The sequence below is a fragment of the Diabrotica virgifera genome, chromosome 5, assembly GCF_917563875.1.
Source record: "Diabrotica virgifera virgifera chromosome 5, PGI_DIABVI_V3a".
Classification (NCBI taxonomy): Eukaryota; Metazoa; Arthropoda; class Insecta; order Coleoptera; family Chrysomelidae; genus Diabrotica; species Diabrotica virgifera.
The window spans coordinates 18,300,604-18,320,030 of NC_065447.1; the positions used below are offsets into that span (position 1 = coordinate 18,300,604).

The following is a 19,427-nucleotide window of genomic DNA, read 5'->3' on the forward strand; positions in this document are numbered from 1 at the left end:
ATAATATTTGAGTTATCCTCCCACTCAAAAAGGTCCGGAACATTGTTTAAATAATCAAAATGTCAAAAAATGAAGGAAAAATTCCATTGTTTTCTTCGTTTTTAATTATAACTTAAAAGTATTATAACCATAGTTAACCATAGTAAGGTAGAACCAAGTAAACCATAAAAAACAAGTATTCGCATTTTACGTTTTTCAACCATTTATGCTACACTTACGACCTTCATATTTCACCCAGAAAAACTTTATGACATAATAAAATAATACTGTAAATTTCATTAAGATTGGTTTTATAGATTTTGCAATCCAGTTTTCGCAAAAAAAATCATTTTTTCAAAATATTGCAGGACTGAAAATAAAGCAGACATCAAGTTGAATTTTTTTTTACATATAGAAGAATACTGTACCTTTCATTTGCAATTTGCAAAATTAAAATCGGTTGACTACCACGGCGTCAGGATTTTTTTAAATAAACATTAATTTTTGGTGCTACGCGCACGACAGCGGATACGTTTGCTCTGATTGGGCATTCCAATGACCTTTATAGAGTTAAATTAAATTAATGAATTAAAATATTAAAATACAACAAAATATAGAGTAAGAAAATAATCATCATCATTCTCTTTGCCTTATCCCTATGCGGGGTCGGCTTCCCTAATTGCATTTCTCCACCCAATTCTGTCTTGGGTCATATCAATGTTAATCCCCTTTACCAACATGTCCTGCCTTATCGCCTCCCCCCAGGTCTTCTTTGGTCTTCCTCTCCTACTCCTTCCAGGAATCTGCACTTCAGCTATTCTTCGTATTGGGTGATTAACGTCTCGACGTTGAACATGACCAAACCATCTTAACCTATGCTCTCTCATTTTGGCATCAATTGGTGTAAGTAAGAAAATAATATATTAGATAAAGATTGGAAGAAATTTTGGTGGAAACCAACTTGTGTGAATCGAACACCGCTGTCCTGCGCGTAGCACCAAAACTTAATGTTTATTTAAAAAAGTTCCTGACGCCGTGGTAGTTAACCGATTTTAATTTTGCAAATTGCAAATGAAAGGTACAGTATTCTTCAATATGTAAAAAAATTTCAACTTGCTATCTGCTTTATTTTCAGTCCTGCAACATTTTGAAAAAATGAATTTTATTTTGCGAAAGCTCGATTGAAAAATTTATTTTGCAAAATCTATTGACCGATCTTAATGAAATTTACAGTATTGTTTTAGTATATTATAAAGTATCTCTGGGTAAAATATGAAGGCCCTAAGTGTAGCATAAATGGTTGAAAAACGTAAAATGCGAATACTTGTTTTTTTTATGGGTTTTTCGCAATTACTGCTATTTTGTGACAAGGGTGACAATTTTTAAAATTGTTAACTAATCCTAGATTGTAGGAAATTTAATTGCGCAACTTTTATGTCAGTACAACTTTTCTCGGAAGTGAATAGTTTTAAAGTTATAATCAAAAAACCAAGAAAAAAATTCGAATTTTTCCTTAATTTTTTAACATTTTGATTATTTAAACAATGTTCCGGACCTTTTTGAGTGGGAGGATAACTCAAATATGAGTTATTTTTAAGCAATTTCTGCAAAAAATATGAGTCACCTCTCAACGTCCATCTCAAAACAGATGCACCCTGGACTAGACCTACTTTCAGGGGAGAGGCAAAAGAAATATGGGTGTATAATTTATCTATATTTGTATGTGTAGATTTATATATTAGATTTTACCCTGTCGTACCCTGTGAATTGGTTTTACTTGTATTTATAAAACAACTTATTATCTAGAGCATTATAAATATGCCTTCTAGTGAGAATCTCAGATATACTTACAATTAGATATAAAAACTCTTATCTTAATCCTTATGACGCGATGTTTTCTACATAATATCGATTTGGTCATTTAACTCATCAATACATCTTTTTTCCATTGATTAACTAATCCATTATAAATTGTAAAGAGAATTATGCCCAATTTACTTAATTATATTATCCACGATTAGATTTATTAGTTTTTGTAAGTAGTAATACCTACTTAGAAAAATTGAATGTCATATTATGTCCTATTATATAATATTTATCTATGAATTTATCTATATAAAATCTATTAAATAAGCCACTTCGAGAAATTTTATTACTGACAGAGAAGAAAACTACAATAAATTTAAATTTATTTACTTTATTAAAAATTTTAAAATATTCAGTTCAACGTCTATTTATCCAAATGAAATTAATCGTTACCGCTTCATAAATTACTTGGATATTGTATGGCTTGTAAGTTTCATCGGTTCATAGTGCTTATTTTTGAAAAGGCTGTAGTTAAAAGGGCTTGGACGAGTCACTAATCACGAGCGTATGCAAATTTTGAACAACCATATCTTAACCAATGTTTGCCTTACAGGAAAACAAAAAAAAACAAAATATTGAGAAAAGCAAAACCTACATTTTTTTGTTCCTTAAGATTTTTGATATCACTAATAATTTTTAAGTGATTTATGGATAGAGGGATCAAAGGGGGTGGTGGGTTAAAATTGCACCACAGCATAATAAATCTTTTTAGACAAGACGAAAACGGCGGATCCGTTGGGAAAAATATTCCCATGAGATTTTTTTGCATAATCACATTCGTGAGACATCCCAGAATAAGGTTTAAGAAGTCGCCCACGTGAAAAGTGGTTAAATTTTTTTTAACAATTTATTTTTAATCAAATTGCAAAAATCAATATTTCTCAATAAATCTCATGGGAATCTCAACGAACCCGCCGTTTTCGCCTTGTCTATTTAGTATGCTGTGATTGCACTAAGTCTTATTAATCACATGGGTAGAATGTAAAAAAAACTGAACTGTAGTGAGGGCATTTTGCCTATCTTAACTATCGACGCATGTGCCACTGAAAAGTGACGGCAAAGTGCTCATATGTATTCTTTTAGGTTTTACTATTTAAGTAATTGGATTGTAATCGATAATTAATAGCAGTAAGTACAGAAAAAATAATACTTCTTAAATATTAACTTATGGATGGCAGTTAACGGCATCCTACGTTTGCTGTGATTTGTCGTTATCTTCACGCATTCAAATTTTGTTTCAGGATTGGATTGTAAAATTGAAATGGTCAAAATTCGAGAGTGTGCTAACTTATCCTTTAGCTCAAATTTTTCTACCGTTTTAAAATTAAAATTGTGTTTACTTACTTTTTTCTAATTGCATCAATCCATTTTTGTCGTTGAATCACTTTATGCTTAGCGACAGGAAACTATTGTAACCAGTATTTCGACATTCTTTAATACAACAACTTTCGTGAGACATTTTAAAAGCTATAATATGCAACTCTTAATGCAGAACGTCAAAAAGCAAATTTCCAGTAAAGGTTTACAAACTTGTCACTATTGGCGCTCGCGAATTCTTAATTATCCCCTCTACCTACGAGCTCACAGCGTATAGACTCTTCCGGTGCCTAATAAGCCAGGATCACGCGTACCAAAAAAGTTCATTAATAGCAAGATGAAAATTTGTTAATAGCTTAACGGTGTCTAGTCGGACAAACTTTGATGTATGGGATAAGGAGAAGTTTTAATTGTGAAACGTGATTTTAATTGTGGAACGTGATTTTAATTGTAGAATGTGTCATCCTGACAAGGTTATGATTGTGAAAGTTATCAGGTTCTTTTTAAGTTTATTCAATAGCAAACTTTAATATATTCTACGAAAAAATTTTTTTTCGTAGTCCATTTTAATAAGTCCAACACGTAGAACATGTCAAATGACAGACACTATGCTGGTAAATATAGCAGTCTGATTTTTGCATGAGAGTTTAATGAAAGGGGAACAAATCTATTAGAAGTTCTATACCCTATTCCACGAACATACGCCTGTTTTGGATTACTTCAACAACGAATATTTTACTGTGCAAAATAAGAAGAACGAAAGTAAATTGCAAATTACATTGTTCGTTATTGCAATAATTATTAGCAGAGACCGGCCCTGGCAAGGTATGGTCAAGTTGTACTGATATTGTTCTCCTAGTTTTTACTAAAAACAAGTGGTATTATTAAATAGTTTTTTAAAACTAAAGTGTTTATCTACTAGATACTACTACGTAAGTCATCTATACGTAATTATTAGTTTATTATTGTGAAAAGAAAACGTCAAATAAGAAAAATACACCACCGTACAATCATTTTGTGAGGTTAGCTAGCATGCGGTTGGTTTGTCACTTACCAGAGTCGGACTGAAGCTTTCGCCACCGCAGCTTAAAATGACTTCACACAATGTAAACACACCTTCCGATCTAACCAGCCCAGTAAATCAACGTTCAAATATCACAAACAGTTATGCTTCAGCCGCTTCACAGTCTTTTCCGAGTAAGACCCAAGCAATTGTATTTAGTTGTATCGATAATGCTAAACTGCAGGATTATTTAATTCCTTTGGGCACAATCATCAACCCAAAAATATTATTTTTTCATCTAGATTATCTCATAATAGAATCTGCATGTATTTAGCAAACAGAACCGTAGTAGATAATTTCATGACACAACATGGCTCTATAAAAGTACTCGGCGAAGTTGTAACAGCACGGAGACTTGTCTCTCCAGCAGAAAGACTAGTCTTGTCTGGTGTATGCCCGTCAATTCCTCATCAAGTATTAGTTGAAGAATTACAGAATATCGGTTTAAAGCTTATTTCCCCAATAACATTTCTGAAAATTAGCTCCACTCTTCCCGAATATAGTCACATACTGAGCTTTCGGAGGCAAGTTTATGTAAGCCCTATAACATCAGCAATTCCAGATTCTATTCTAATAAATTTCGACCAAACACCTCACCGCATATTTTTGTCACAAGGTACACTCACCTGCTTTATTTGCAAAAATACAGGACACATATCATCCCAATGCAATAACAGTTCAGTAACGGCATCAACTCATATTGAGTCAAACAATGAAGTACCAAATCCAACAGATCCAACAAGTATATTACACAAGGTACCAAACACTCAGCAGTCATCAAGTTATCCATTATCAAATCCGAGCATATCACCTACACCTACAAATCTCCATGACCGAGAAATTACTAATACTTCTACTCATAGCAACACTTTAAATCAACCTCATTCAGCGGCAATACCGTTTTCACAAACTTCGGAGGCAATATCCTCCAATCTATCAGCACCTTTTCCATTAGATACAACTGCAGAAAACTCTAATAAAACTGATACATCACCACAATTTTCTGAAACAACCATTTCAACCAATATTACAAATAAAACCTCAAGCTCGACTTCTGCCACTACCAATGAGTTTGCTCCAGTACCCCCAAATGTAATAAAACCACAGCATCTAAGTGAAAACTCTAATAGCACTTGCGAAAACGCAAGTTCTTCCATAAAACGCAGTATTGGTGAGATCGATACGCCTCCTTCAGACTCGGCAATTTCATCACAAAATCTGTTTGCAAAACCCAAATCATCTAAACCAAAAAAACCGCGCTCATCTAAAGTCCCATCTACACGGGTAACTCTTGAAAATTTTATTGATAATCATACCCCACCATTCGTTTTAAATTACCACCAATTGTCTTTACTTATTGATAATGTCCAAGGCTCCCCCGACACTATTAGCGTCGTTAAAGAATTTACAACTGATATGGCTGGTTTACTCTATCTTTTACAAAGCAGCTATCAATATGCAAATGATAGATCTACAAAAACCAAGTTTACAAAACTTCAAAAGAAACTACACAACTATTTAGGGAATGAGATTTCTGACTTAGACAGTGACTCTTCTGTAGACAATTGTTCAGTATCATCTAACTCCGAATCTGTTAACAACATTCAACGCGATACTTCAATGGAACATTAATGGATTTTTCCATCGTCTCCCTATGCTACAGCTTCTTTTATCTGAATATTCTCCAGATATTATTTGTCTACAGGAGACAAACTTAAAGACCAATCAGTTGTACAATTCAAAACATTTCACTTGTTTACCCCCAGCATGTAGCACATATTCAGCTGAACTCTACGCCATATACCGCGCTGTGAAACTTCTTAACGAGCTTACACTCACAAAAGCCCTGATCATAACAGATTCCCTTAGCTCTCTAAACTCATTAATACATATTTTTCCGAAACATCTAAAAGTTGCTAAAATACCAGCTTTCCCAAGCTCATGAACATGGAAGAAGCGTCCAATTTTTATGGGTTCCCTCAAACGTCGGAATAATAGGAAATGAAGAAGGTGACAGGACCGCACGAGAGGCAATTTTAAGTGATTTTTCAGAGCCGATAGACAAGGGTGTTTCCAGTGACTTAAAAGCTTATTTTAAAAATAAAGTGTTGTTTTTGTGGCGAAATGAGTGGTCCCAAACTAATTCCACGCTAAATAAAATTAAAAATAATGTGTCTCAGTGGCTCCCATCGTCGCGCAATAGACGAGAACAAATTGTGGTTACGCGTTTACGTCTAGGTCATACCAGATTAACGCACTCGTACCTATTCACAAAGAAAAATCCACGTATATGTGATCAGTGTAACGTCCGATTAACAGTCGAACACTTTTTAACAATATGTAGTAAATATGACCAAGAAAGACAGCCGCTACAAGATCCCAGACGCTCTACCACATGCTCTAGGTCAAAACTGTTCCTGTGACAATAATATAGTTAATTATCTCAGATCCAGAAACATTTTGTACAATCTGTAATTGTTTAATTTTGTTACTTATATTTTGTTCCGTCGCTAATAACCTTTTGGTGGATGCGACATCTTTTTCTAATAAAAAAAAAAAAAAAAAAAAAAAATAATTATTAGCGCCATTTACTTTCGTACTTCTTATGTTGCACAGTAAAATATTCGTTGTCGAATTAATCCAAAACAGGCGTATGTTTGTGGAATGGCCCATATCCGACAAAATACATGGGACGTTTTCGTAGTCTGACGTTCGAAACCTGTAACCTGTTCCACAATTAAAACTTCCTCTGTTCCAGTGTTCCCGTACATTAAAGTTGGTCCGACTAGACACCGTTAAGCTATTAACAAATTTTCAGCTTGCTATTAATAATTTTTTTTTGGTACGCTGGATCCAGGCCTATAAAATAATTAGCAAATTTTATCTATCCCGGCTCTTACTCTATAAAGGGGTTGTCTAATAAGTTGCATATATTTGGCGCAACTTGGTGATATTTAAATGAAAGTAAGTTTATAGATATATTTTATATGTATTAATTATTCATTTTAATTTAGTAATACATATTGAAATTATTGATTGTTTATTGTGTACAATAAACGGAATATATGAGAAAAAAATCTTTCAACTTCAACATGTCAACTAAATGAAATGTCAATGTCAATGTCAATAATCTACGTCAACTGTCAATGGTTAGGGCATAGATAAAAATTTGCGTTATTAAATAGTTTTATTTCCATTTTAAAGTATTTAATACTAAAAACAGCATAAAATTACAGTTTTACGTGTCTATTACTTAAGTTAATAAATATCAAATATGCCACGAGGTAATTTTTTTTGTTGTCTTGTAATAATCCATTGCATGTGCTGATCTGTATCATTTGTAGGAAAATTCACAAACCATAAGGGACGTAACCGTAGGTTTACTAATCCTGAAGAATTAGAAGAGGAAAGGAGAAGGGAAGAACAACAGAAAAAATGGAGACAACAAAGAGGAGAAAGCAGTAGTGAAGAATCTGAAGAAGAGGCTGCCGCTGACAAAAAAATTAGTGAAGAATCAGGTTCAGGGAGTGAGTCCTCAGAGGAGAGCGATGGCGAGGATGTATGTCTGAAATTCATTACATGTGGCAACTTTAATAATAAAGTGGCACAAATCCAAATTATTAAATTTTGAGTTTTGTCATAGCACAACTAAACATGAGCCTATCTATTTATTTAACGCTAACACACCTTGAAATAGAACACCCTGGTGGGCAGATTTCTACTTACCTGGGTCGGTTTAGTACAGAGATAATATAACTGTCAAAACGTTTCTTGCAATATCTTATCGCTCATCCCGAAGAGAAGTGTCTCAACTCAAAAAACAATTTTTTTAGGATAGACAAAACTGGATTTTTTAGATCTTGATTTCAGTGCCGGTTTAACCTAACTTCGGGCCCTGGGCGCTGAAGGTTTAGGGGCCCCCTTCATTGCTATTCGTTGTCAGTTTTTTAACAAGAAAACGCATACATTAACTACAAAGTCCATAAAATATTTTTTTAAAGAAGCAAGAAGAATAGCAAACGTAAAAAATAATACAAAAAATACATTTAAAAACATAAATAATAAATAGAAAGTTCCACAAAACAACACATGACAAGCAAAAAAACATATTCTAAAAAATACATAAAGACAAAAATTTGATTACTTTTTTTCTTGACTTGGCATTCGCAAACTGCCATACAATATTATCACAATTCAGTTTCTCCAGTTCTTAATTCTCTATATACAATAGTGATAATGCCTCTAGGTTTTCTTGGCCCAAATTTGACCTTGAATATGTTTTTCTGACGCATTAGAAATTGGTATCTTCAAATAAATTTGCAGTAAAGTTAAAATATTGGCAAAAGTTGCTTTTACATCCTGAAGGAATCATATTTTTCATAAATTGTATGGTGTTTATTCAAATTTTGGCATAACGTTACAAAATGGGTAATTTCATTATACAAGTTCTCTTTGGTTTGATCAACATCGTTTTTAGGTTTCTCGCATAAAGTATTAATTGACGTCTTGACTTCTTCTTTATCTCTAGATTAAAAAACATCTAAAAGCTGATGTTACATCCTAGTAGCATTCAACTCGCGATTCTGAAAACAGCCAGTAATTTTGTAGGTTCTAGATTTTTTGCCACAGCGATTTTTTTGTCGCTGCGACTACAAATCGCAAGTGGAGTGCTAGCCTTAGAGGCCACTATATAATGCCAAATTGCAATTTTTGTAATCGCTTTACTTTTGAATGTTTGAAAGAGTGTGTAGCTATTGTTTGGGTATTGGCATTTTCGAGAATAATCTATTCTTTATCTATAAATTAGATTTATCTATATCTATTTTTGTCTTTCGTTTAACTATGTATTTTAAAAGGACTTATTTTGTTCCTATTTTAAAACAACTTATTTTAAAGCTTAAAAGTGAGATGAAGTATTATTTAAGCCCCACAATTCAAAATGAAATTAAAAACTAAAAAAACTCCGTTTGTGCGATTATTTTGGATACAATTCGAGACATGGCCATTGATTAATAACCTACGCAGTTTTTACCCACTACCTGGGTAGTTTTTAATCAATGACATGGCGAAATCTGACAACTTTCTCTAGTTTTTGGAAAAAGGCCCCGCCACAAACAATAACACGGGAATGTAACAATAGAACAAAGGCGTTTGCAGTGTATTGGCGTATCTGCGTATGAGATTTTTTTCGAAGAATATGTAAATTATTTAGCGACTTTATTTTTTTATAATTAAAAGGAACGGGCCCCTGGGCGCCCGCCCCAAGCGCCCAGTGGATAAACCGGCACTGCTTGATTTACCTGTATGTTTTAACAGCAACTGCTAAAATGTATAAATTAAAAACGAAAAAAATGGATAAGTTAATGTTCCTAAAGAAAAATATCAAATTTTGAGTTATGTCACTTTTCTTTTTAAATTCGGTCACTTTTTAAACACATATACCTAGGACACATCTCGAAACACAACAGTTATCATGATAAATAATGATACATTTACATTGAATGTCAGAGCATAACCCCAAAAGTGTCATTGTTTTAGAATAAAATTATTCCTTTTACCACTATCTTAAGAAGTTGGAAGTAAACATGTATGTGACGCTTTTCTTGGTAAAAGTATAGGATTTTTGAAGTCAATTTAAAGATGGGAGACACTTTTTGAGTTCTGTCACTTTCCTTCTGGACGAGCGATAATTTTTTTAGTCGTGCCACTTTATTGTTAAAGGTGCCATTTTTCAAACTTAATCTTTATGTTTATTAATTTTAGGCAAAAGCTAAGGGTGTATCTAAGCTAATTGAAATAGAAAATCCAAATAGAATTCAAAAGAAGACTAAAAAACTCACCACTCTTAACACAACTACGGATTTAGATAGTAAACCTCAGCTGTCAAGGAGAGAGAGGGAAGAAATAGAAAAACAAAAAGCGCAGGCTCTTTATCAAAAGTTGCATGCGGAAGGAAAAACCGAACAAGCTAGGGCCGACTTGGCAAGATTAGCTATTATTAAACAGCAAAGGGAAGAAGCAAAAAAGAGAAGAGAAGCTGAAGTGAAAGGTAGGGCTAATGATGCAATAGTAACAATTATTGCAATAACGAGGGGTTTGAGCGAAAACCCTATAACTAACAAAACCATTGTTTAGAGATAATTTGCGATTAAAGATTTTGGAAGTTTGAAGAAGATTTAAAATCGTCATGGGAAGTTTTATCAAATATTTGTTATAGCAAATGATAGAGAATTTATTATTTAGTTAGAATAATTTATTTTAAGTTTAATTTATAAAAACATCTTTACAAAAAAAAAATAAAACGTGATATTTATCGGGTTTTACCTCGTTGAATGAGTATAACATTTGACTTTATTGGTTTTTAATTGTATATTATTCCAACAAAAATAAATTATTCTGCATTCTTTTTAGAAAATTAAAAGGTAAAATGTGTGTTCTGATTCTTCTCACATCATTACGTCTGGAATTCGATCTAAGATTACCGGTTTTTAAATTTGTTATTCAAGCATGCACCTCTTCTGGAAAATATTTTCTTGGCACATCTTTATCAAATCGGTTTTCTTTGCTTCACTTATTGGAAAGGTACTTTTATACAACTTTGGTAAATTGCCCGGAGTTGGTAGGTAAGTCTATGGTTGCTTTTTGTGATGAAATTTGTTTTAGCCTTTTAGGGCGTAGAGTAGGAGTTTTTTTTTAATTCAAACCAATATCTTCTGATATTTTTATTAACTGATTACTGTTTTCCGCTATTGTCCTCTTTAGAATATCATCCAGTAGAATCACTGTTAGCTACAGCATTTATTATATCATTTGAAAATATACTACACAGCGTTTTTTAAAAAACTTTTGACACACTGGAATTCATTCATGGTAAGCTAGTGGAAAGAAACAATTCTTACTAAATGTTCGTTCCTTTCTTTGGGAAGTTTTAGGGGCAAGTCTAGTCCTAATTAGTTTAACAGTTATATTATACACAATAAAAGATTTTCTAGACTAAACTACTACTACTAGACTCCAGTAATTTCTACAGAGTTTCAATAGTCTTCAGACAACTTTTCAGTACACTTAAATTTAAATTTACTATAATTGATTTGCTGTGGTACCTTGGAAGCTCTGAGTTTGTTTTTCATTACAAATATAGCCCCATTCTAACCACTTTTTTGTTTTCGTAATATTCAATTGTCAATTTACGCCATCTTTTACTGGGTTTTCGCAGGAAAAAAGTGTGCTGAAATTTAATAAACTATCATAGTCTGAAATTCTTTATCGGATTTTCGCATGAATATATTTTGTCAAAATGAACAATTTTGTAATCTTCATCTCCGATAAAATTAATTATCAGTTTTTAACTTAGAAATCTTTCTAATAAAATTAGTAACTTTACACAGAAAAAAGAAGATAAATGATTTTACCGCATTCTCATATTATAAATATGTTAACAAAGTATTTTTATCAGTAAAGTTATATATCGGGTTGGTGTTATTTGAAAATATGAGTTAACGGTTTTTACCATGTTTGGTTTTTATTAGTTATTGTGCTTAAAAATGTTAATATCAAATAATAACATTTACCAGTGGTAGGAGATGTGTTTTTACTACAGCAGAAATAAAAATACCGGATTTCATAATTTTGGTATTTATAGGGTTTTTGCTGGAACCCCTCGATAAATTTATTGTATATATTTTTTATATGTATAATAATCTCTCTCTCTTGGACCATCACTCCTAGTGGAGTATTGGGCGCATCTGCGTTTCTTGGCCGATAGTGTAAGACGGCTGGTGGCCAGCTCAGCGCATCTTCTAGTGTTTATTCTCTGGTTAATCTGCGTACCAGTTCCTTCCATTCTCCTCTGTTTCCTGCTTTGTTTTTCACTTCCCCCCAACTTAAGCCGATTCTGTTGTGTTCTCTGGTTACTGTTTTCTTCCAAGTATTATCTGGTCGTCCCCTCTTCCTTGTACCCTCAGGTTGATATTCGAGTGCTTGTCTTGTGATGTTACTAGGATCTTTTCTTAACGTATGGCCGATCCATTTCCATTTCTTCTGTCTGATTGTTGCTATTATACTGGTTTGTTTCGTTCGTTTCCATAGTTCTTCATTTGTTATTATATTAGGCCAGTAAATTTTTAAGATCTTTCTTAAAGACCTATTTACAAAAGTCTGTAGCCTCTTTGTTGTGCTTTCGTCGTGCTTCCAAGTTTCTGCTCCGTAGAGTAATATGCTTTTTACACATGTATTGAATATATTGATTTTTGTTGACTCTGTTATTTCACTTGTTTGCCAGATTTTATTTAACGCATTGAAGGCGAATTGTGCCTTAGTTATTCTTGCTTGTATGTCTTTCATGCATCCTCCTTTTCTTTCCATGATTGATCCCAAATACGTGACTTTCTCTACTTCTTCAATTTCTTTGTCTTTTATTTTTATTTTGTTAATTTGCGGGTTATCATTTTTTAAGATTTTTGTCTTCTCTGTATTTATCCGGAGACCAATCATATCAGAGTACTGTGTTAGCTTATCGACTTTTGTTTGCATGTGAGTTCTGTGTTCTGTTAACAGGCAGACGTCGTCAGCAAATTCAAGATCTTCAAGCTGATTAAAGAGGTTCCATCTAATGCCTGTCCGATCATGCGTTACTTTCCTCATAATCCAGTCTACCAAGATAAGGAACAAAGTAGGAGATAAGATACAACCTTGTTTAACACCGCTTTCAATAGCTATTTCTTCTGTGATTGCTCCCTCGTGTTCTAGTCTAGCTTTATACCCATCATAAAACAGTTTGATCAGGTTAATAATTTTTGTTGGTAGACCATACTGTCTTAAAATTTTCCACATTTGTTCCCTATTGACTCGGTCGAAAGCCTTTTCAAAGTCGATAAAACTTAAATTTATGTCTTTCTGCCATTCATTAGCTTGTTCTAGGATAATTCTTAAGGTGCATATGTGATCTATAGTAGAGCGTTTAGCACGAAAGCCTGCTTGGTTACTTCTCAGTTTCTTGTCCAATTCTTCTTTTATTCTTTCGAGCAGAATTTTTGTTAGCACCTTGGATGAGGCGCTTAATAGAGTTATTGCACGCCAATTTTTACAGTTACTCAGATCTCCCTTCTTTGGTATTTTTATTATCAGTCCCTCTTTCCATTCTTGTGGCAGTTCTTCGTTGGCCCATATTTTATTTAAAAGTTTATGTAGCATATCTATGGCTTGTTCGGTGTCTGCTTTTATCAGGTCGATAGGTAAATTATCTGTTCCTGCGGATTTGCCATTCTTTAATAATTTAAGTGCGTTGGCAATTTCCTCTCTTGTAATTACCCCAGTGTTAACCTCTAATTCTTGTATTTCAATTTGCTCATCCAATTCTTGGGTTCGGTCATGTTTGGCGTATGTTTCTTCAAAGTATTCTCTCCATCTTTGAGTTATTTCTTTCTCAGATTTAATTAATTTTCCCTTTTTATCTTTTATTTCTCTTACACTTCTTGCTCGATTGCCTGTTAGGTTTCGTATAATCGTGTATTGTGTTCGTAGATCATTATCTTGTGCTGCTTTCTCTGCTGATTTTAGCATTTCGTTTATGTAATTCCTTCTATCGTTTCTGCATGCCTTTTTCACTTCTATGTTTTTTGCTTTGTATTTTCTTTCAAGGATCTCTTCTTCCCTTGTTCCTTCTTTTTGCAATATATCTTTCTTGATTTTCTTTCTTTCTTCTATAAGCTGTAACGTGTCTTTAGTTATCCATTTTTTATTTTCACTTTTTTTCAACCCGATTGTTTCGTCTGCTGTCTTCATCATGACCTCTTTGAAATTTTTCCATATTTCTTCCACAGAGTCTCCATTACAGTGGTGTATATTTCGGTTTACTTTAAGTCTGTCGGTGAATATTTTCCTTGTTTCTTCTTGCTTTAGGGTTTCTACATTGAATCTTTTTCTTCTGGTAGTCTTGCGATTATTTTCTCTGGCTAGTTTCATCTTTAATTGGGCCCTGATAAGCATGTGGTCCGAATCCACATCTGCACCCCTTAAGGCCCTGACATCTTGTAGCCAGCTTCTCCATTTTGATTCAATTAGTATATGGTCGATTTGGTTCTTATATCTACCACCCGGTGATTTCCAAGTTTCTTTGTGGATCTGCTTATGTTTAAAAATACTGCCACCTATAATGAGCTCATTCTGTTCACAGAATTCAATTAATCGATTTCCGTTGTTATTTTTCCTTCCTAGACCTTCTTTTCCCATCACATGTTCATATCCTATATTATCATTGCCAATCTTGGCATTGAAATCTCCAATTATCATTTTTATATCTCTTTTATACTTTTTGATTATATTATTGTATGTTGCTTGCAATTTTTCATAAAACTCTTCCTTTTTTGCATCATTATTTTCATTTGTAGGAGCGTAAACGTTGATCACTATTAGGTTATAGTACTTTGCTTTGAGTCTAGCCCAAATAATTCTCTCAGATGATGGTTCCCATTCCATTAAAGCATTTTTTCCTTCTTGAGATAAAAGTATTGCTACACCCTTTTCGTGTTTCGCATTTTCAGATGTATTCCCAGAATAAATCATTAATTTTTGGTCTCCTACTCGAGTTGATCCGCTGCCGTTCCAGTGTGTTTCGCTTAAACCAATAAATTTCAACTTGTAATTATCCATTTCTTGGCCTACTTGCTCTAATCTGCCGTTTTCATATAAGGTTCTTACATTCCATGCTCCAATGGCTATGGTTTCTCTTGTGTCAATTTCAGTCTTGTCAGTTGTGTTCGGTCTATTTCTTGTATTTTTATTCACTGCCTTTTTCTTTGCCATATCCGTCATCGTTTGTGAAGTGTTTTGTGGGTTTTTTTCAGGTGCTAGTTTTTTGGATTCCCTTCCGGACTTTCCTCTAGCTGGTTACTGTTTTTATTCCATTTCATTGTTCTCCCATTTATTATTAGCTTATTAAATTTTACTTTTACATTTTTACCCTTATTTGCTTCTTCATGGCCAACTTGTCTTATTTTTTTCTGTACTTGTAAATCTTCTTTGGTCATATCGTTGTTGATGAACACTCTCCTGTCTTTTGCATGTTGTAGTTTCGCTTTGTTTTTCATAACCGTTTCTTTCTCATGATGGTTTGGTAGCTTAACTAAACATGTTTTTTCTCCTAATTTTATTACTTCATCAATTTTAACCTTAATATTCATTTCTGCTTCCATGAAATTACCTATGGTCTGCCTGAGTATGTCCCTGTCGTTTGTATCAATTTGCAAACCTTGTATTACGACGTTGTTGGCTTTCCTTTCTTTTTCTAATTTTTCTAGTCGTAGCTTCGTGTCATTCAGTTCTTTCTTCATTTCATCCTTCTCGATTTGCGACTTTTGATTTGCCTGTTTGACCTTTTCTATTTCGTCTCTGAGTTCTCTTAATTCTTTCCAGTACTCCCTTTGGTCTTCTTTTATATCTTTGACTTCTGCTGCTAGATTTTTTGTTTCTTCAGTTAGATCTTGCATCATTCTAATTATTTGATCTAGCTTCTTTTCTTGGTTATGGCTATCAATTGTAGTTCTAGCCGTTTTTTTACTTTCGTTGAATGTTCCATCGTCTCCTTCTCTGCCTCTTTTTTTGATTTCATCCGATGTATCTGAGTTCATTATTTTTTTATTTGTTAACTTCTACTAGCCTTAATATTGTTTGTAGCTATAATATTTTAGTATAACAGTATATAACAACAATAACAATAAATCGATATCACCTACAGGTATTCTTAAATATTTAAATCCAATCCTGTAATATATTTCTGTGTCTATTTGAAAAATAATAAAATATATCTATTGTAATTGACCACGTAATTAGTAGGTTACTGGTTTTATTATCAGTATTACCGCGTAAAAAAACTTTGGCTGTTCAACTCAGCGGACCTAGGTTTTTTATCGGATATACTGATGGCTTACATTTATAATGATGTTGTATATAAAATAATTAAATATTGGTTCAATCTTACTTTAATGCTGCTTAAAATAGTTTCAGATATCACTTTATCACCCTTATTTTCACTATCAAATCAATAAATAATTTAATTGTTCTGTTTTCGTCTGATTTTGAAGATTTAATTTGGAGCACAACCTAAGCGTGGCTTTCAATCTGTTGACTTATATGATTAATTTTCCATTATTATGATATGTATAATAATAATTTCTAGCATATCGAGCCTAGTAGGTTCATGGCTTGATTGACCATTCTCCTCCATCCGTTGTTGTCCATTGCTTTCATTATCCAATTGTGACGTTTAGTTTTAGATCATCTACATCCATTTTGCACATGGTTCTGGGTCGACATCTTCTCTGATGACCTCCACTGTACTTGACAGTACAATTTTAACAGCATTTTTGGTAGTACAGTCGAACCCACTTATTGGAATAGCCGTAGTGCCAAGAAAAAGTATTCCTATAAGAGGGATATTCTAATAACCGATCATATAAGCCTAGTAAAAACGTTTTGGGACCTCAAATTTCTATTCCTTAAACCGGGATATTCCTTTAACCGGTATTCTAATAAGCGGGTTCGACTGTATACCTTCTAGCATCCTCTGTATGTGATGTGTGTTAGGGTTTGCTCACTACGGAGACGAAAGGATGGTATCCTAGCCTAGAGCATCGTTCCCTTCATATTCGTGAATTCTCGCATTTAAAATAATGTATTTATTTTACCTAGCGATCGAAACTATATTATCGATCACTATGTAAAACAAATGCATTATTTTGAATGCCAGAATTCACGAATATGAAGAGTAGGATACTATGCTCTAGGCTAGGATACCGTCCTTTGGTCTCCGTAGTGAGCACATGCTTAGACATATTAGTCGTTATGTTCTTAATACTGCCGTGCTTAGCAAAAACGCCGTATCTGAAAAAATGAAATTTTTACGTTTTCCTAATCCAAATGTGCATATCTTATTTGCTTACTAAATATGACGTAAGTTAAGGGAAAACACATTAAACACACGGCGTCTTATGCCGTATCCTGTGTAAATGTATACGAATTCTTAAACTAAAATCGATTTTACTCAAATGTGATGTCTCTGCAGATACAGTGTTTTTGCTAAACACAGCAGAATACCCCTAGTATGCTGACATATATCTCTCAGGTGTTTATTTGTCCTCCCGATTTAAACAGTGCTCTCCATTTTTCTTCCAAATATTTTCCTTAGTACTTTTCGTTCCTACATCTGCACCATTTCTCGTTGCTTTTTATTTAATGTCCATGTCTCTAATGCGTAAGTTACTGTAGGCCTAATAACCGTTCTGTATATTCTTAATTTGGAACCTCTTAATATGCATTTATTTCATAGTAAACTATTCACGGTGTGAAAGTAATTGGAGGGGATACGAGAAATGATCGTGCGTGAATAGCGGAGAAATCTTGCAACTTTCTTGCATTCCTACTGTCATTGAAGAAGAAAAATTATATGTTGCTCACAATATTGATTTGATATGCAATTATTATATAAAAGTATATTTAATTAATTGTATTTTTCTTGCAGTACTGCATTTTAATAATTAATTTTATTTACTACATACAATTGTTTACCTTTTAATAACATAACCTAAATCATACTTTTTCTTCTTATAATTTTTTTTGGCTACCGCCTTGACAATTATCCAGCAACAGGACCAATATGATTGGCCTTCTTCTTCTTCTTTTGCCCTTTAATTCGTCCAATTCTGAACATAGGCTTCCCCCAGTTTCCTCCATTCGCTTCTGTTTAGTGCTTTCTGTTTCCAGTGCGTTCCTCCTATCTTTTTAATGTCGTCTCCCCATCTCATCCGGGGTCATCCTCTTGCTCTCTTTCCTGTCCATGGTCTCCATTGTTGTATCATGCTATTCCACCTATTGTCCGTTTGTTTAGCGTTATGACCTGCGAAGCTCCATTTTAGCCTGGTTATATGTTGGCCTGCGTCTTTGACTTTTGTTCTATTTCTGACCCAGTTGTTTTGTTTTTGGTCTGTCAATTTTACTCCTAACATTGCTCTCTCCATGGCTCTTTGTGTCTTTATTATTTTATCCATGTTTGCCTTGGTCAAGGTCCATGTTTGGCATGCGTATGTGAGAATTGGGAGTATGCACTGGTCAAACACTCTTTTTTTTTAAGTATTGTTGTATTTTTTTATTCTTTAGGACCCATTTTAATTTTCCAAATCCTGCCCAGGCTAATCTGACCCTTCTTTTTACCTCCGCTGTTTGGTTTTCTTTATTTATTTTTATAATATGATTGGCCAATATAATTAAAAGTGCGAAAAAAGTTGCCGAGCTATGAAACCAGGTGTCACTTTTCTGAACTTGCACGGTCCCAATAGCATATACACACTTGTTCTCTTTCATTAGTCTATTTCGGATTTCTTCTATATTTGGTTTTCCTATTTGTTCTTAGATATTCGAATCTCATAACTTCCTTAAATCTATATGTACCTACTATTATTTGTTTGTACCGTTAAATACTTTCATCTTACATATTGTTTTTTAAAATTGTTTTAGAAAAAGAAAATGCAGCCAAAGAGAAGACAGCTCAAACAAAGAAGGCCCTAGGAAAAAAATGAATATTTTTAAATTGTTCATACCTGAGTTACTCTAATATTTTTTAACAATAACATTTTTACCTATGTTGTAACAATCCCGTGGAATAAAAAAAATAATATTGTGTTTTATAATAAATAAGTATCTATTTGTCATTTTATTCTAAGATGAGTTTGATTATTTCTCCTTACTATATAAGGCGTGTAGAAGCCAAGGGATACAAGTGCAGAGAGAGAGAGACATACTTTATTGATACAATGTACCAAAAGGCCATCGACCGAAGTCTTTCAGCCAATTTACACAATTAATATACATTAATACAGTATATGTTTTTTGTTAATATTAATACAATACAATAATTAAAAAAAAATTATTTGTATGTGGCGGTAATCACAACATCACTGACAATTAGTTACAATACAGATGATGATTTAAATAGAGTTGTTTATTGTCTTGATGTGTAGCAGATTTCTTCAAAAAGAGTTCTTCCTGGATATCTACGGGCACTGTCCTCTGGTATCTTCACAATGTGGGGCTCAATCAAATTTTTGTTGTCATTAATAAAGAGATATTTAAACAGCTTATTGAGTCTCTCATTAATAGGTTCAATTCCAGTTTTCTCGTACAGCATTCTGTTTGATGGATTATGAAGTGG

General features: G+C 33.4%; 1 protein-coding gene across 1 annotated transcript; it reads left to right on the forward strand.

Annotated features, from left to right (window-relative positions):
- The first annotated feature begins 7,344 nt into the window (after positions 1 to 7,344).
- Positions 7,345 to 18,938, forward strand: LOC114332752 (28 kDa heat- and acid-stable phosphoprotein). Its single transcript, XM_028282540.2, has 4 exons — positions 7,345 to 7,509; positions 7,570 to 7,784; positions 9,989 to 10,274; positions 18,734 to 18,938. Exons 1-4 carry the CDS (start codon positions 7,500 to 7,502, stop codon positions 18,793 to 18,795), a joined length of 573 nt encoding a protein of 190 aa, XP_028138341.1. The 5' UTR covers positions 7,345 to 7,499; the 3' UTR covers positions 18,796 to 18,938.
- Positions 18,939 to 19,427: the final 489 nt, after the last annotated feature.

Bases quoted from the DNA above. Each gene is read 5' to 3' on its own strand.
- LOC114332752 (XM_028282540.2), top strand. The intron at 7,785-9,988 runs GTATGTCTGAAA...TATTAATTTTAG, and splicing joins AGGAGAGCGATGGCGAGGAT to GCAAAAGCTAAGGGTGTATC. The intron at 10,275-18,733 runs GTAGGGCTAATG...AAATTGTTTTAG, and splicing joins AAGAGAAGCTGAAGTGAAAG to AAAAAGAAAATGCAGCCAAA.